The 17,871-nt window shown below is 38.7% G+C and overlaps 1 protein-coding gene across 2 annotated transcripts in view; it reads left to right on the forward strand.

Annotated features, from left to right (window-relative positions):
- The window catches only part of wdr33 (WD repeat domain 33), a 49,935-nt gene that overhangs the window by 1,844 nt on the left and 30,220 nt on the right, over positions 1–17,871 (forward strand). For both annotated transcript variants that reach the window (XM_031901696.1, NM_001375268.1), the window contains exons 2-6: positions 9,153–9,388; positions 10,243–10,311; positions 11,248–11,352; positions 11,437–11,532; positions 12,014–12,165. In XM_031901696.1, the coding sequence (XP_031757556.1) occupies positions 9,185–9,388; positions 10,243–10,311; positions 11,248–11,352; positions 11,437–11,532; positions 12,014–12,165 (626 nt within the window). In that variant the 5' untranslated portion in view covers positions 9,153–9,184. The remainder of the gene's footprint in view (positions 1–9,152; positions 9,389–10,242; positions 10,312–11,247; positions 11,353–11,436; positions 11,533–12,013; positions 12,166–17,871) is intronic.

The following is a 17,871-nucleotide window of genomic DNA, read 5'->3' on the forward strand; positions in this document are numbered from 1 at the left end:
TATAGGCTGTCCGTTCACACAGGCGCTACAAAATAGACAATCATAGACCTTATTTGGCACCCCCAGAAACATTTTTTGTGATTGTGTTGCTCCCCAACTCTTTCTACATTTTAATGTGCCTCACAGGTAAAGGTTGGGGATCCATGTTCTAGTGTATTGCTACTGAGAGTTCTTTCAGGCAATTTCAGGGAATATTCTGTATGTTTTTAGGTGTAGGGCTGTTAGGCACTAATAATTTTTCTGCGACTGAGAAGTGTAATTAACGACCCACAAGCCATCTCTAACATCTGATGCTTTGTTTCATTCCTCTTCGAGAGCTCACACAGAAAACTGCCCCGCCAACTAAATCTGAACAATAAAATGGTTAAAGCAAACATGCCTTTTGGTTGATGACACATGGGGCACTTTTCTGCACACTTTTGCTTTCCATTGAATTGCATGGGAAAGGGCTGACGGTGCCAGTACTGGTGCTTTTCAGGCAAACCATTTTTAGGCTGAAAAGTGGTGTCTAGCTTATTCTCATTTGAGTAAAAATGCCCTGTGTGCTATCAGCTGTAGTTTTTCTATTAAAGGGTAAGGGCTGTGGCACACGGGCGCTAATCTCCCCGAAATGCCATCCCACCGGTGATTTACATTTTCGCCAGTGGGATGGCATTTCAGGGAGATTAGTCTCCCGCGACACGGAAGATTTGTCGCACAGCGACTAATCTCCCCGTGTGCCACAGCCCTAAAAATGCAATCTAGAGAGAGACTTTATATGACCTCGCCAAACCCGAGTGACGAAACCTAACACTAAACTGGTGGTCAAGAATCTTAACAATAAAATCATTTGGAAGAAAGAATAATGTTCATTCTGGGCAATGGCACACATGATGATTTATCACCTGTGGTAAATCTGAACTACCACAGGCAATGGACCATTCCTGTTTTCTTTCCCACTGGCATTGATGTTAATCACTGGTAGAAAATCATACATGTGAAGTATCCCAAAGTTGCCTCATGATGCAACTTCAGGGTTACTTCAGAAAGCAGTAGTGACATGTCTATTTTCTACTCTGCGATTAACATTACTGCTGGAGAAAGACAACCTAGGGACAATTTGTCGCCTCCAGTAGCGCAGATTTACTGCTAGCTACAAATCACCCCATGTGCTATTGTCCTAACAAACTGAGTAAAGGAGAAGTACTACTTTATTATTTATGTTGCCATGTTGTCAGAGTAACTTATTTTGTTCTATTTAATGTTTATATTGATTGCGCTCTCCCAGCTAAACCTGTTGATGCAGTTTTATTTTATCCACCTACCTTAATTGTAATCATAAGTTATGCTTAAAGGGATACTGTCATGATTTTATGGTATACTTTTTGCTTTAAAATTACACTGTTAACATCAAATAATTAGTTTTAATATTGTTACATAGGGTTGAAAAAAGACCACACATAAACCATATATAATAACATTAATACAAACTATAGATGTAATATTGGCAGCCATCTCCATGCATTGTGTCTGAGCTTTCAGAAAGAGCCAGTACTACACATTAGAACTGCTTTCAGATAACCTAGTGTTTCTTCTACTCCTATGTAAGCTCTTTTAACTGATGCATTTTTAAAATAACATGTTTTCCCATGACAGTATTTCTTTAAATTTTACCTAGTGTTTACTAACTGGAGTTCTGTATTCCTCAGTGTCTGCAGCAGACTGAGGAGTAGGTGTGTTTCACTTCCTTATCTGTGCCTGACTCTTTTCAGCAACTGACCAATGACAATCCAGTAAACAAACTCCTGTGTATTTTTTTTCAAGTCTGGTATAGGACAGACCCCTGCTTTTTTCACATCAGGGCAGCTACTAGCTGTGCAGGTTTCCAGGAGCTGTGATCAGAGCTCATTTCAGGGGAATGGCATAAGATGCAAAATACAAAGGCTTCTAATTAAAAATGGTAGAGAATTTTTTATGGATTTGTATTGCAAACTTAGACCAAACTGGTCTAAAAACCACACAAGTAGCTGTAAATAGAGCTCATTTCAGGGGAAGAGAATAAGATGTAAAATACAAAGGCTAAGGAAATTATTATTTTTAATAGCTTTATACTGCTAATTGATTTCATTTGATCTAAATGATCTTATTATTATCTAATTTGATCTTATGATTTTTGATTATAAATCCCATTTAATGGCCCCTGTGTAGCTTTATTGACTCCTTTCTGAAACCAATTTTTATATCCTGCAGGCAATAATGAATGATATATGGTGCTGGATTTACTTTGTGCCAAAAATTATCATCTTAAAAAAGACCACTTTATTGGTGCACAGATCACACATTCCTAAGGCAGGGGGAAGTTGCAGTTAAAAATAACTATTAACCATTAATAACCATTAAGTTGCTTAGAACTGCATTTTCTTTCATTATGTAAAAATACGTTTTTAGAGAAAATCCTACATAAAATAACCATGCTTATAATACAGTAAAAGGTACTTTTTATAGCAATGATTCCCAACCAGTGTCCCGTAAACAACATATTGCTCACCAACCCCTTGGATGTTGCTCCCAGTGGCCTTAATGCAGGTACTTATTGTGTAGGTGGCCAGTCAACATAGTGGCTACCACACAGCCAAGCATAGCCCATATTTGGCACACCGGAACATTTTTCGTGCTTGTGTTGCTCTCCAACTTATTTTATATTCAAATGTGGCTCATAGGTAAAAAAGGTTGGGAATCCTAGTATAATAGTTCTAAAATATTGAGACTGATTGGTATTGATGAACACACATATATTTGCAAATCCTGGAATTAACATTATAGTATTGGCTGTTTTTAAACAGTTTATGCCATTCATTTAGACCAGGGTTTTTTTGTGTTTTTTTTTTTTCTACTTGTTCAAGCTACCCTTTGAGGCCCAATCTTTGTTGCATACACATCAGCATTGGTGGATCAGTTATTCAGCAGTAGTTTCAAGATTGTTTAGGAGAGCAAGTAAGTGCTGCAAAGCTCATCCTAAATAACCATCAAGTCTGGCTTCAAGGAGCACCTGTAAGAGCGAATATGGATTTGCCAAGATATCATCCTGACTGACATTTGTCCTTTGCTCTTTCTCCCCTCATCCACTCACTTTGGGTCCCAAAAATGGGAACCAACCCCCCTAGATTAGGAACCGCTTGTGTTAAACTGCTGTACTCCAGGCAACACTATACATTATCTAACATGCCCATATCCTGAATGGATCGATAGCATACAAGGGGGAAGCAGCCTTTCTCTGGTTTCAATTGGAACAATAGGAAGTCAACCGATGCATTTCCTCACTTCATTATCTGCTGGTGCACCATATACTAGCAGATATTGTCCATTGGCAGATAACCTTTTAAAAAAAAACTCAGTTGGGCTGCTTTACACTCAGAGATTGTACAAAACTTTGTTTTCTTTATTTTAATTGGTACATGTATGGCCTACTTTACTATGTAAGGGCTCTGGCACACAGGGAGGTTAGTCACCCGCAACAAATCTCCCTGTTCGCTGGCGACTAATCTCCCCGAATTGCCATCCCACCGGCGACAATGTAAGTCGCCGGTGGGATGGCACACGCGGCGGCGCGATTTCGGCAAATCACTGAAAATGCCTCGCGAGGCAACTTCTGCGATTTGCCGGAAATCACCTGCGCAGCATGTGCCATCCCACCGGCGACTTACATTGTCGCCGGTGGGATGGCAATTCGGGGAGATTAGTTGCCCGCGAACAGGGAGATTTGTCGCGGGCGACTGATCTCCCCGTGTGCCAGAGCCCTAATAAGTAATAGTTTCAAGGAAGTTTATCATATTTTTTATCTAAAGGTATTTGTATTTTAGAATTTTCAGTTGGCCTTTTGATTTTATTTGATTGTACATGATTAGGAACCTCAATCAGTTTGCTTTCTGTTCCCATCAACAAGATTGCATTTTAAATTTAAAAAAAATGCAAAAAAAAGTTAGTGTAATTCTCTAAAATATCACTTGACATTAAAATGTAAATTTATGGTTGCATTTTTTTCTTTAAATGAAACCAGTAATTCAACAAAGTAAATTATGAATTTGACTTTTATTTATTTCTATCCTGTACATGGTAAATGTCTGCTAAAGCTTTGTTTTTCTTGCAGTATAATTTAGGTTGTGGTGTGTTCAGTCATGTTTTTTTAATTGTCTAAACCAGTGCAATTTTCCATTCCTTGTGCCAATTATCCTCTTAAATAGAGCTATTAAAAATGCTAGAGAGACACCCATTGTACATACCATTGCCCAAGCAAATTACACCTGATCTCTTGTGCTCATTGCAGCCTTAGGACTGTGACACGGGGAGGTTAGTCGCCGTGCGGCAAATGTTTCTTGTCATGGCAACAAATCTCCGTGAAATGCCATCCCACCAGTTAGAATGTAGATCACCGGTGGGATGGCATATGCAGCGCGGCATATGCCATCCCACTGGCGATTTACATTCTAGCCGGTGGGATGACATCTCGCGGAGATTTGTCGCCATGGAGTCTAATCTCCCCGTGTGTCACAGCCCTTATGGTAATAGATATTTGTTAAAAAGGAATGTAACACCAGAAATGAAAATTCCCTAAAAACATTTTTACATGTAGGGGAGTACAGTGGAGACAAACACTGCTAATTGTTTTCTATGGGCAACATGACCAGTTGGATTTGAATGGTCCCCTACAGTTTAGAAAACAAAAACAAAGATCTTGGGAGTTAATAAATACACCCCTTAAAGGAAAAGGAAAGGCTAAGTCACTTGGGGCTCCCCCAAGTGACTTAAATCACTTACTTTGTCCTGGTGCCCCTGTTAGAAAACAGCACCAGCCCGGGGTACCTGTAGCGAGCGCTTCCTTCTTCCTCTTTCTTCTGCGGCAAAATCCCTGGGCCGGCGCATACGCAGTAGAGTGAAAAGCCAACTTTTTTGTTCAAGTTCGGCTTTCCACCCTACTGCGCATGTGCGCGAACAAGGTAGAAGGAAGCGCTTGCAGCTACCCCAGGCTGGTGCTGTTTTCTCCTAACAGGGGCACCAGCCTTGGGTAAAAGGTAAGCCATTTAAGTCACTTGGGGGTGCCTAACATTTTGGCACCCCCAAGTGACTTAGCCTTTCCTTCTCCTTTAATGTTCTTAGCCTATATTTTTTAAAAATATCAATTTTTTAAAAGTGTGACTCTTTTATATGAAAATACCTCTCGGGTGCACATTTTCAAAACTGCAGATTTAGGTGAGCATTATTTATAAATTTTATTAGGGCATTTTGTTTGCTGGTTTTACTGCTCAGAAGCATGTTTTGAAAGGAGGCTTTGGGAAATCATGGCTGATTACAATTCCCCTCATTACTGTTTTGACAGTTGTTTGTGTTGTCTTATTGGATGGAACATGGTCTGCGACAATCAGCCTTAGCATTATCCGGGGTGGTAGGGATAAGGCCCCATCCTGTGCAGCTAAAATATGCATGACTAGTGTACACATTGTAACATCGTTTGGCATCTCTAGATTATACATATTTTTTCTTGTATTTCATATTTGTTAACATTTAGTTTTTTGGTTTTTTTTTGTAGAATGTGCCTTTCTTAGCAATGTTTAGTTATTTGATTATTTGTTTCCTCTGTTCCAGCTTTCAAATGGAGTCTATAATTATGTTACTGTTACTTTTTTTATACTTAGCTTTCTATTGAGGCCCTTTCATAATCACATTCCAGTGGCTCATGGAAATCATTGCCTGTTTGCCAGGGTAATGTTTACCCTAGTTACCAATAGCTGCAGAAATGCCATACTGGAGGGCACCTGAAAAAAAAGCTAAATTATTAAAAAAAAAAAAAAACCACACATACAAACTTAAATTTTTCCACAATATCATTGTCTACGTAAGTGATCCTCAAACAGTTGCTCGTAAGCAATATGTTGCTCATCAAGTACTTGGATTTTGCTCCCAGTGGCCTTAGAGTATTTTTTTGTGTGTTTCTGACTTGGAGGCAAATTTTGGGGGCATGAATCCCACATGTACTGCCAAACAGGACATCCTGTTGTCTGCAAGTCTTATTAAGCACCCCTAGGACCCTTTTTTATGCTTGTGCTGTTCCCCACCTTTTTTTTATATTTAAATGTGGCTCACGGGTAAAGGTTGGGGATCCCTGGTCTGCATAATACAAACTACTTCTTTAATGTAAACCACAAACTGCAAATTTCAGTATGATGAATTTTGCATCAATTTGTTTTGAAGGCTTACGTTTCCTTTAAACTTTGTTCCCCTGATGTTGGTGTCATTTTTTTCTTAACACACAATGACAGCCCTGCTTGACCTTACTGTCCTGCCCATTCTGCTCTTTTTTGTAAATTCCTGTGTGTCGGTAGGATGGAGAGCCAAACCACAGCGTTTTTGCACCCAAGAGAAATGTTCCTATTGGTGTTCCCCAATGGTCTCACATTACTGTCCCCTTTCCATTATAATCTCCCCAGACACACATTTAACACAATATATCACGTTGGATAACATTCCTGGTACTTAAGGGTCAATTCCCAAACCTTACCTGTACATTTTTCCATTTGATATGGGTCTGTATGTTGTTCACTCACTTAAGGTCCCCATACACAGGCCGATTATATCGGCCCATGTAGGGGCAGAACCGAGGGGCCTGGCTGACCGATATCTGGCCTGAAATTGGCCAGATATCGATCGGCCAGGTTAGAAAATCCAGTCGGATCGGGGACCGCATCAGCTCGTTGATGCGGTCCCCGAACCAATTGCCCCAGGGCCAAACGATCAAATTCGCCTCCATGCCTCCCCAATATCGCCCACCCATAGGTGGGGATATCGGGTGAAGACGACATCACCAAGCGAGCGGATCTGCCCGTGTATGGCCAGCTTTAGACTGTAAGCTTTACAAGGGAGGGACCACCTTCCTATTGTCTCATATCACATGGCACTTATACTGTATATTATACTTATTTATTACTGTCTTCCCTGTGTGTACTACAGTGCTGTGTATTGCTTTGTAAATAAAGTTAATCATTCATACATACATTGTTTTGAGGTAAAAGAGATGGCTTTGTTGCTTGGTAAAAAGCTCAGTGCCCTTGATGCATCACAGTACAACACACTTATGTTGTAGAAATGTTCACATAGGAAAATAGTGAATGCACTGGATGTCAAATTAACTACACACAGATCAAACATAGCAAATAGGACTTGTGTCACTGGCCAGACTTTACATTCAGTACTAGGGTGGTTAGGTATCAGTGCATCATAACTCCTACATGGCTCCCAATATAGGTTGCAGGGCAGACATTAATAAAACAGCATCGCAGACTATTAAAAGGCCTGTAAATGCTTTACTAGTACACACACTGAGGACCAGCACCTTGCCAAAGAGAGTAAGAGAGACAGACAAGGCACAATGTACAGAAGCCCAATCTACCTCTTTCCACAGTCACAGCAGAGCAACCCAGCTGCCCAGTAATAGTACAGCAGACACCGCAGTCTTTTCTTCTATTATTTTGACTACAAATGTTTTTCCAGTCTGAGTCTGAGATGGCCTTTCTTGATTTGGAGCTTCCCGCTTAATTATTGCATATCTGTGGTATCTTTGCAGCATTGCACATATCTTAAAATGTATGTATCCTAGAGAAAGCCTAGAAATAATGTAAGCATAATTGTCTCCAAAATATTGCCCTTCAAGGTCCTGTCCCATGTGTTAATCTACGCCACCACAGACAACAGATCTCCCACAAATGCCATCCCATTTACTTTGTGCAAGTAAAATGCATTATTTGCCTCAATCTGACATTATTGCTGGAAAATTTCCCTTGATAAACCTGGTAAAAAATGGCTTCACTTACCTTCAGATTTTCTCAAGTAAACACATGACTAGCAGCAGTTTGGCTTAATCATGGGAAATTGTCTTTCACATTTTTATGCTGTTATGTGGGGTTTTGGCGAGTAAAGTGTTGTACTTGAAGCAGTCTGAAGGTCAGTGACGTGAAAGCCATTTGTGTGAGATTTGGTGCCTCCAGTAGCTTAGATTTCCCATGGGCAACAAACCTTCTCATGTGCCAGTACCCTTAGGCTGGTAGCACATGGGGAAATTAGTCACCCTTAATAAATCTTTGCTACTGCGGGCAGCTAAACTCCTTGAAATACCTTCCCAACAGCAATGTGAATCACCGGTGGGATGGCATACACATGGCTTCGGCCGAAGTTTCCTTGTAAAGCAAATGCCACCTGCCACAAATCTTCACTGCTGCGGGTTACTTATTCCCAGAAATGCTTTCCCACCGGCAATAAAGTGAATTACTGAGGTTAAAGCAAATGTCTGGCGACATGGGAAAAGCAAAGTGCCGTGTATGTTTTTCCACGAGCAATTTTCTTTTGGTGCTGGTGGGAATGAATTTTGGTGGGAGATTAGTTGCCAGCGGTAGCAAAGGCTTAAGTGGGTGACTAATCTCCCCCTTTGTCATGACCCTAAAGGTATGTGTCAAAGTAAATTATTATAATTAACTGCATTTAAGTTATTGGGAAAAGCATGCTCATCTTAAGCTTGTCATACATGTCACCAAACTAGAATACCTTTTCCTGATTTTGCCATCTTTGCATGGGCCAAATCGTGACTGTATAATCCTGTGGGTCTGTTGTGATATGGCCGGCAATACGAATACCCCATATGTGGGCTGATAAGCTGCAACGTCGTCCTTTTTTTTTTGTAGCCATTCAGAAAAAATTACCACAGGCATTGTCTGTTCATAGATTAAATATGAGCAGTGGGCTGCAACTTTCTTACTATTGCATTGGTACTTAAGGCAAATCAGTTGTCACCTCAGTTAGCTCCTGGTCAGGGCTCAGTTAGAGGACTGGAAAATCTCATAATATGAGGGCCACATAGATAACATGTGGCCTTCTCTCTATGTCCCACATGTGATCATTTTTTATCCCAGTATCCAAATGATCAGGTGAGAATAATCCAGCCCACCACAAGCAAAAATACTCTCATAAAACAGATAAACTTGCAGTCTTAGAAATGCCTTCCACATTGATCTTATGTCTCCATATTTTGTAACACACTGGCTGCAAAAAGTGGTCAATAAAGTAAGCAGTAGTAGTGGCAATAACTTATGTATATATTTAGTATCTTTGTTTTTTCTTTTTTTTTTTAGTTTTCTGTGCCAAGACTCAATTTAATATCACAATGGCAACAGAAATTGGATCCCCGCCTCGCTTCTTTCACATGCCTCGATTTCAGCATCAGGCTCCCAGACAGCTCTTCTATAAGAGACCGGACTATGCCCAGCAACAAGCCATGCAACAGCTCACCTTCGATGGCAAACGTATGCGAAAAGCTGTAAACCGCAAGACTATAGATTACAACCCCTCTGTCATCAAGTATTTGGAGGTAAAAATAAATGTTCTGCTCAAAGCAATCAACCATTCATTGGTTGTGGGTTCAGTGGGTACATTCAGCTGTAATTAGTAGCTGTTGCTAATTACTTTTTTCAACAATTTCATTGACTAATACATTTTCACATCAACTACTGAGTAATTATCATGAATGTTATGCATTCATTTAATGGATTCAAAGCAGTGAATGAGGGAGTTGGGTTTGGGGCAGTGCATTTTTGCTACTATAGACACTCTTGAAACAATAGCAGGGTAAATGTTTGAGCACAGAATGAGCAATTGAGACATCGTCTTCCATGCTCGACTAGAACAAGGTGGTGTCAAAACGGGTATGGAAATGCAAGTGAATTATATACTTTTGGGGTTTTGTAATAAGACATTTGCCCAGGCACAGTAATCTGTAGAAGCCAATCAGCAGGTAGTATGTACTGGTCACCTGTTTAAAAGCAAACCTCTTATTTTTTGCTATGTCTTACTGCTCCTGGGCAGACTTTGTGCCTTTTTATTGCTGTGGGTTTTAAGTAATTACTAGGGAATAATAATAAACATCTGAATATATTCAGATGTTTTTGTGTTACATGCCAATTTTATATTGTAAAAGGGTACTTTATATAAAGTTCTGTTTCCAGATTAAAACCAAAACTAATTCAATTGTAAATTGAATTAAAAATATCTCAATTTTTTTTTTATTTTTAATTAATTATGTCTCTGTATATATATGAACTGGTTAGTCCTAGAAACAAAATGTAATAGTCATTTATAAGTTTTATATAATTAGTAAATGTTAGTAATTCTTAAGTTTACCTAATACAAGTTTTGACCCCTGTTCTTGTCCTTTTATTCTATTAGAACCGTGTATGGCAGCGAGATCAGAGAGATATGAGAGCTATTCAGCCAGATGCTGGTTACTACAATGATGTGAGTATGACTGACAAAATGAACATATTAGCCTTAAAAATTAAAAAAACAAAACAAAAAACCTGCTTATGGAGTTAGTGTTCATTCCTGCACTTGTGCCAGCATCCGCAAATACACATTTTTTAGGTATAGTAAGGGTAGAATGTATATTCAAAGCTTTGTTTGGTGCCCTCTATGTTCAGGTTATGAGAAAAATGTGGGGAGTCTATCTTTGCCTATAATTACCTTTTGCTAATACGGCGTCTTTGTTTTTTTACTAAAAGGGAATCCTCTGCCTACGGTTTATGTTAGTACAGTGTATTACATACAAACAGAAACTTTTCTCAACCAATGGTTACTGCTTTGAGCCACAGGCTGCAATATTGAGCTATTAGTATCAGATATTTTTAAACTGTTTGTACAGTTGCTACTTACCTCTTGAGGGTGTGGTGGTATTCCTTTTGCATGCATATTGCAAATCTCTGATTTTTTTCCCCTCTTACTCAAAATTGAAAAGTGGGGACTAACTCTTTTGCCAAATATCTTGTGTCATATGTGTGCGATACTACTAGGCTTGTACATCTAGTCTATTCATAAGGTATGTCCTTTAATATTTTGTTGGGATTTTTAAAGGTAACATGCATCATGTTGTTACTTATGTAGTACAGTAGAAATTATCTAGCATTGTAAAAGGTAAGTACGCTATGTGTGTATTCTGTTCAGAACTAGACTGTCTAATGAATTGTCCTAAAGGAATAAGGAATGTCCTAAAAGGTGTTTATTGTCCTATAACTTTGCTTTTAAAAATACTCCGATTACTTAATATTTTGGTACTTTCAGTAATAAAGTATTATTTCTATAATGTCTTTGTTTAAGGCAGTATCTAAGTAATTATTCAAATGCTTGTGTAAGCTATTCCATTAATTTTGATGTTATGTCAATTTCTAATTTATGCAGCTGGTTCCACCTATTGGGATGATTAATAATCCCCTGAATGCTGTCACTACAAAGTTTGTGCGCACTTCTACCAATAAAGTAAAATGCCCTGTATTTGTAGTCAGGGTAAGTATTATTTGTACATATAATTTGCAAATCACATGTAGGGTGCCTTTGAACTTCTGATATTTACTTTTGGTGTTTTTGCAGTGGACTCCAGAGGGTCGCCGATTGGTCACTGGAGCCTCTAGTGGAGAATTCACTTTGTGGAATGGGCTGACATTTAATTTTGAGACTATTTTGCAGGTCAGTTTTTCACAGAGAATGTTCCACCTTTTAACATTGCATTCAGTGTTTGGAATGAGAGAGCTAGGTTATTAAAGGGATTTTTTTTTGCCTTACAAAATTACTTGTTTGTTCCTACAAGTAAGATGCAATCATTTTTGGCATCTCTGGATTCTGGAAAACTGCTGTACTGGAGTCCGAGCACTGTACTTTGCTCTGCTTCTGGTAGCAATATCTAAGCATTGTCAGCATTTAGTCAGCCTGTTTGGGGCTCACAGATGGTCTTCAGTTTATTAATTATATAGTCTGAGAAGCACTGTACTAGTTTATTATCAATACACGTGTTTTGACCTAAGTACAGTTTGTATTGTACTTGAGGGGGATTGTGGGTGCAGATTTCATTGAATAAATAAATGTAGGGGTTATACAAACTTGACAAATAAAATCAACTGAACTAAGCTGGTTCTAACAATGGTTTACTTTTGCTTTCTCTTCCTTGCAGGCTCATGACAGCCCAGTTCGAGCTATGACATGGTCCCATAATGACATGTGGATGCTGACTGCTGATCACAGTGGCTATGTCAAGTATTGGCAATCAAATATGAACAACGTCAAGATGTTCCAGGCGCATAAGGAGGCGATTAGAGAGGCCAGGTTTATAATCGTTCTACCCTTTTCCAAAGTTGTTATTGATATCTTCCCCCAGTTCTCTTTTTGTATATTAAGAATGTGCTTAGGGTATACTTTAATATTGCACGAGGAGACAGACTTAGCCAGGGTTAAGAATCAACAGTTGCATGTACATTGCAGTTCACCTTCCTGCCACCTCACTGCATTTTGTATCGTTTTATGCAAGCAATGTGTATGGCAACATTTTTTCTTTATAAATAAAGAATTCCGTGCCACTGACAGTCCAGAGTTGCTAAATAAAGCACACGTACAAGGAATAAAAACTGACTGGTACATGCACCATGCATAAATAAAACAACCTCTTTCCAAAATATTAAATCTGGTAGGAGATACATGGACGTGCATAAGGGTAATGTTGGGAATATAAACATGAAACTGTAATATCATCAGCTTGTTAGTAGTTAGACAAAATATGTTGTGTACTGGCAACCTGGTACTGTACTACAAAGTTGGTATTTTGCAACATAGATGCCATTATCTCTCACTAATGGCATCGGCATTTCTAATCTAATTCTTTCTCTGCCTTCAACTCCTGAGAGCTGACATACAAATGAAGTCCTTTAATGGACTGTAATCCTTCCCTGGCTATTAAATGTATATTTGTTAACTGTTTAACACATGGATGATGCTTTTTATGGAAGAATTGTTTCTCCTGCATCTCCAATTTGTGATTTCAATTATGCCCTCCTTCATGAGCTACATACCGGAGCGTGATTGTCTTCAAATGAACACAAAAATAAATTGTACAAATAAAACAGCTTATAGATACATAGATATAGGCAAACCGTGAATGTAGCAATGCAATAGTAGAGACAATCAATTTACACAGAATTAATGCTGAAGGACATGCATGCAGACAGATAGAAAGGTGGCAGACAGGGCTTTTGTTCTGACAGGGATCCATGTTGAATGGTGGGGACAGTAGATGGGAGATCTCCAAATTTAAGTGGAAACATTTTGGGAAGATGCATGCAATAGGAAAGCGCTAACTATGCAAGGCAGAAGCGGGTAGAGCGGAGAGGGTCCTTGAAGTAGGTCTAAGAATGTTTGAGATTTAGAGATCAGAGAAGGATAAATCTATTGTGGACATGACAGAGAAAGATGAGATTCCTCAGTGGGCAGAGCAGAGATTGATAAAGGGGCTGGTAGACTCAGAAGGCGAAAACAGCAAATTTATATGGAGCCAATACAGCTGTGAACATGACAAAACAACAAAGATTAAAAAGACTGACAGTAGTGACTGGAGGGGAAAGAGGCACAGGTGTGTGAAATGGGAGGAAAAAGAAATGGGCAAATAGTGCATGTAAAATACACAGAAAGGGTGCATTAGCAAAAGAATGGTCTGAGTGTGACAGGAAGTGAGATTCATTGGTGAGTGCAACAGAAGTACTGGGTAGACATTGTTCTAAAGGATATGCAACAAATGGGGCAGAAATGAAGAGTATATCAACATTAAGTAGTTCACTGAAGCTGAAAGAAAGCTACATGACAAGGAGGAGTAGGGTGGACCAAGACTGGATGGATTAGCACTGGTTGTGTTCATATGGAAAATGATTGACGGTGCTTGGTTGTATGCGGGGTTTATAGACTGCTTGCATAGTCATTTCAAAGGCTAAAAGCGAGTTAAATCTAATGGGTAGAAGTGGGGGAATAGTGGCAAAATTGAAAAGTTAAGAAATAAAAACAGAAATTTGATTGCAGTAACTCTGAAAGACATTCATAAACACTGATGATGTGAAGAACTGCACATGTCAGTTGCAGCGGGGATATTAAAAATGGTCCAAAAAATTTGAATCCTAATTGAATATCCAAAATTAAACCTTAGTAAACTGCCCAAATTTTGAATAATGTACTAAGATGGCCAGATCCTGGATTTAGCTGAATCGTAGAAATTTCTTCTAGTACAGTTATGGGATCTCTTATAGAAACAACATATCAAGAAAGTTCCAAATTATAGGAAGTATGTATCCTGCAGTCTTCTATAAGCAAATAATGCAAATTTTTAGTAGTAGTTGGCACACACTTGAAATGTGCCAGCCAGTAATATATGGGTTAAATGAAGAATTTAAACAATAGCTAAAAGTAATAAAAAGATACATTGTGTGCGGCCAAAAGAGAATAGCAATCAGCAGTGTAATGCACAAAGGACAGAAGTAAATTTTCACTTCACAGAAGATGTGATTTGCGTCTGACCCTGCCTAAAATGTCATTTTAGCAATGCTTAATACCTAGCAGAGAATTGTTTCCGATGGAACAGAAGGTAGCGGTACTGCAGAAGGTGCCTAGAGGGACCTAGTCCCACTATATCCCAGGCATAAGTCCATGGGATATAGTGCTGGTATGTGGTGTACTGAAGTGCTGAAGAGGGCAGGGAAGCATCAGGTTCAGCCCAGGGAACATTTCCATTAGTAAGAATAGGGGAAAACAAGATTGATTCAACCGAATCAAGTGGAATATATTCCTGTGTAGTGTAACATTGATTATTGTACAGGTAGTGGACCCCTTAGCCGGAAACCCATTATCCAGAAAGTTCTGAATTACGGAAAGGCAATCTTCCATAGACTCCATTTTAATCAAATAATTCACATTTTTAAAAATGATTTTCTTTTTCTCTATAATTATAATAAAACATTACCTTGTTCTTGATTTCCACTAAGATATAATTAATCATTATTGGAGGCAAAACAATCCTATTGGGTTTAATTACTGTTTAAATAATTTTATTAGCAGACTTTAGGTAGGAGATCCAAATTACAGAAAGACTCCTTATTTGGAAAACCCCAGGTCCCATGCATTCTGGATAACGGGTTCCATACCTGTATAAGCAAAAATGTACCCCCTGTAAATACATAATTAGGGCTACTCATGCATTAAGCTGTAGCTGAAAAGATAATTAAAGATAGTAAACCTTCCCTGATCTTTGTTAGCAAGTATGACCAAATAACAGAATTCGTCAGTATCAAATCCACTATGTTGGAGTTCGGCTTGCCTGATAATCTGCACATTTGTTTTTATATCTAGCTAAAAAATTAACCCGGTATAGTATGCAGGTTTAAAGTTGGTTTGGACAAGGACTTCTTCAGAATGTTTAGTAAAAATAAAAAACAAAATAGCTGTTGTGCTGCAGATATTCATAACAGTGTATATTCAACTATAATTAGCATAAAGACCTTCATTTTTTATAGTTTAATATATGATTTGTAAGATAGCTTACAAATGGATGAATGGATGGATACATGCTGTATACCTCTAGGTAGAGGATATCATGGGAGGAAGAAGAAACACCAACTACACTTGTACTATCTCTTTATATGTGTAAGCACCTTCTTAAACTTGTCAGGTTTGACACACTCAGTGACCCACTATTGCATATGTGTGAGTTCATTGGATGGTTTAGAATGGCAAGACTTGCATTTCTGGATGGTGATATAATAAAACCAAATATTATAATAGGAACCCTTAGCTACACTCTTTCTCCTCTTGTTCTACCCCATTATAATTGAATATTGAAGCATCATCTTTGATTTCTCTGGTTTGGCACAAGACCAATCAATGACCCAATTTGGGAAACAACACTAACAGTAATTTAGCTGGCTGAAAAAAAAACACCAACTAGTTGTTATGGGTGTGGTGAAAATTTACCCAGTGTTAATAAATAACCCCCCAGTCTCATACCTTATGCTGTGCTTTTACTGGTTAAGCAATATTCACTAGAAACATCCTTTTTATACTTTGTATAAAAAAGTAGCAAATTTGCTGTGTTTTATTATTAGAATAAATAATGGTCTCATTTTGCTTTGTGTCAGAGCACTTGGCTTTCCCTCCAGGAGCCTTTGAACTCTAAGGCAGGCTGTTTCAAAAATCCAGGCAGCCCAAAGTTACCTTGGCCTGTAAGTCATAAAAGATGAGGATATTACTTTATATTGGTGGGTGGCTTGTAAAAAATACTTTTTTTTTTTCATATTCTACAGAAACACCCACTCGTTTTGAGGTGCTTTTGTCCCCTCTAAACTTTTGATTTTTCCTAATTTTCTTCTTTATCTTTTTCTCAGTTTTGTAACAATGCTTTTTCAAAAACAGGCTTGCCAATGGTTTGTAAAGAGACAATTTTTTGACTCCTGAAGAGACTGAGTAACAATGACATGTTGTCACTGCTTACAAATGTCTGTGTTTTGTGATGATGTACAAGGATTTGTTGCCAGTCCACCCTAGCGCTTGTGAGATGTAATGACTTAATTGCTCATTTTTCACTTAATTGCTCATTTTTATCACTGCAAGTTTGACTGAATAAAATCGACAGACCAAAGACTTGCACAAAAAATACAGATAGGATTCCCTCTTTCTTAACCCATTACTTACCCCATATATTATGATCCACAGTCTCTGACAAGACAAATAACATTTCTGGTGGATAACCAACATTTGGCAGATAAATGGTTGTGCACATCAATGTGATTTAGCTTGCCACGTGCTGTAGTTCTTAAGTAACTTTGTAAGTAACTTCCTGATTTGTGTTCCCTGTCTCTCTGGGTGTTTGTTACTGCGTACATCAAACCTTGCTATCCTTAATTATAATTTGTATTCCTTTCTCTGCTAGATGGCTATGCCATCTATTACAAAGCAGGGTTTACAGAAGTCTCCTGGTTGGTTGGTATAGGGCAAAAATGTGTCCTTACTAAGGAAAGGTGTTTCTAGGTGCTCAGTGCTAACCCTCAGCTTTATGTAATCTGAACATTTTTACTTTTCCCCTTCCCCAGTCTGACATGCAAGTAAACGGCTTTACTGGAAAAAATTGTTACACAGACATACCTGATTCCATGGATTAAAAGGAAACCATGATTGTGTGCTCACCTGGACCATTTTCTTCACCCACCTTAGGCTCATAGTGTAATGCAACCCTCCGTAGTGAGTGGAACATAGCTAAGACTTCAATTCATCGCTTCACAGTAGAACATGACGAGTGAGGAGTTACATGACACTGTAAGCCTAAGGAGGATTTTTCATCTGTGGCAAGAGGTATGTCTGTATAAAACATAGATATCTAAAAATATTATTCAGGATTCTTTTTCATTGGCTTACCATAGTATTGATAGAAAATGAATGGGCATTGTGTTATCACTGCTGTCTTGCAGAGTCCTCTTCAGGTTGTTTTAGCTTGGAACTCCACCAGGAGTTTAGCTGCCTTGCTGTGGTGTTCCTCAAAACTTGCCCTAGCTTTGCCCACCTTACTAGAAAACTTTTCACAGGTGCCAGTAGGACTGTGAGCTTCTGCAAATATACTACACTACCAACACCAGGGAAATGTTGGATGAGGTTGGTGCAGACTTTAAGGCGTATGATGCATTTTTTCCCCCTCCCGCCTATTTTTTTCACTCCCACCCCTGTGGAAAAAGTTGCTTATGAGAACCCTGCAAGGGCACCATCTACAAGAACTTTTTCTCCCTGTGTCTGCATGGGTTTTCGCCATTTTTTTCAGTGATATATATTGGGAAATTATTGTAAACTCCACTTGGTCAGTTACTAATATGAATGACCAATTTTTGCTGTAATTTTGGTTAGTGTTATGTTGTGGAATTGTAGCGGAGGTTGGTAGTTGGATAGCAAAACTAGTGCAGACTTCTGTAAGTATGGAAGCAGTTCAGTCTCTTACATTAACAAGAAGGGTTCCTG

This window comes from Xenopus tropicalis, chromosome 5 (genome assembly GCF_000004195.4).
Source record: "Xenopus tropicalis strain Nigerian chromosome 5, UCB_Xtro_10.0, whole genome shotgun sequence".
Taxonomy (NCBI): domain Eukaryota; kingdom Metazoa; phylum Chordata; class Amphibia; order Anura; family Pipidae; genus Xenopus; species Xenopus tropicalis.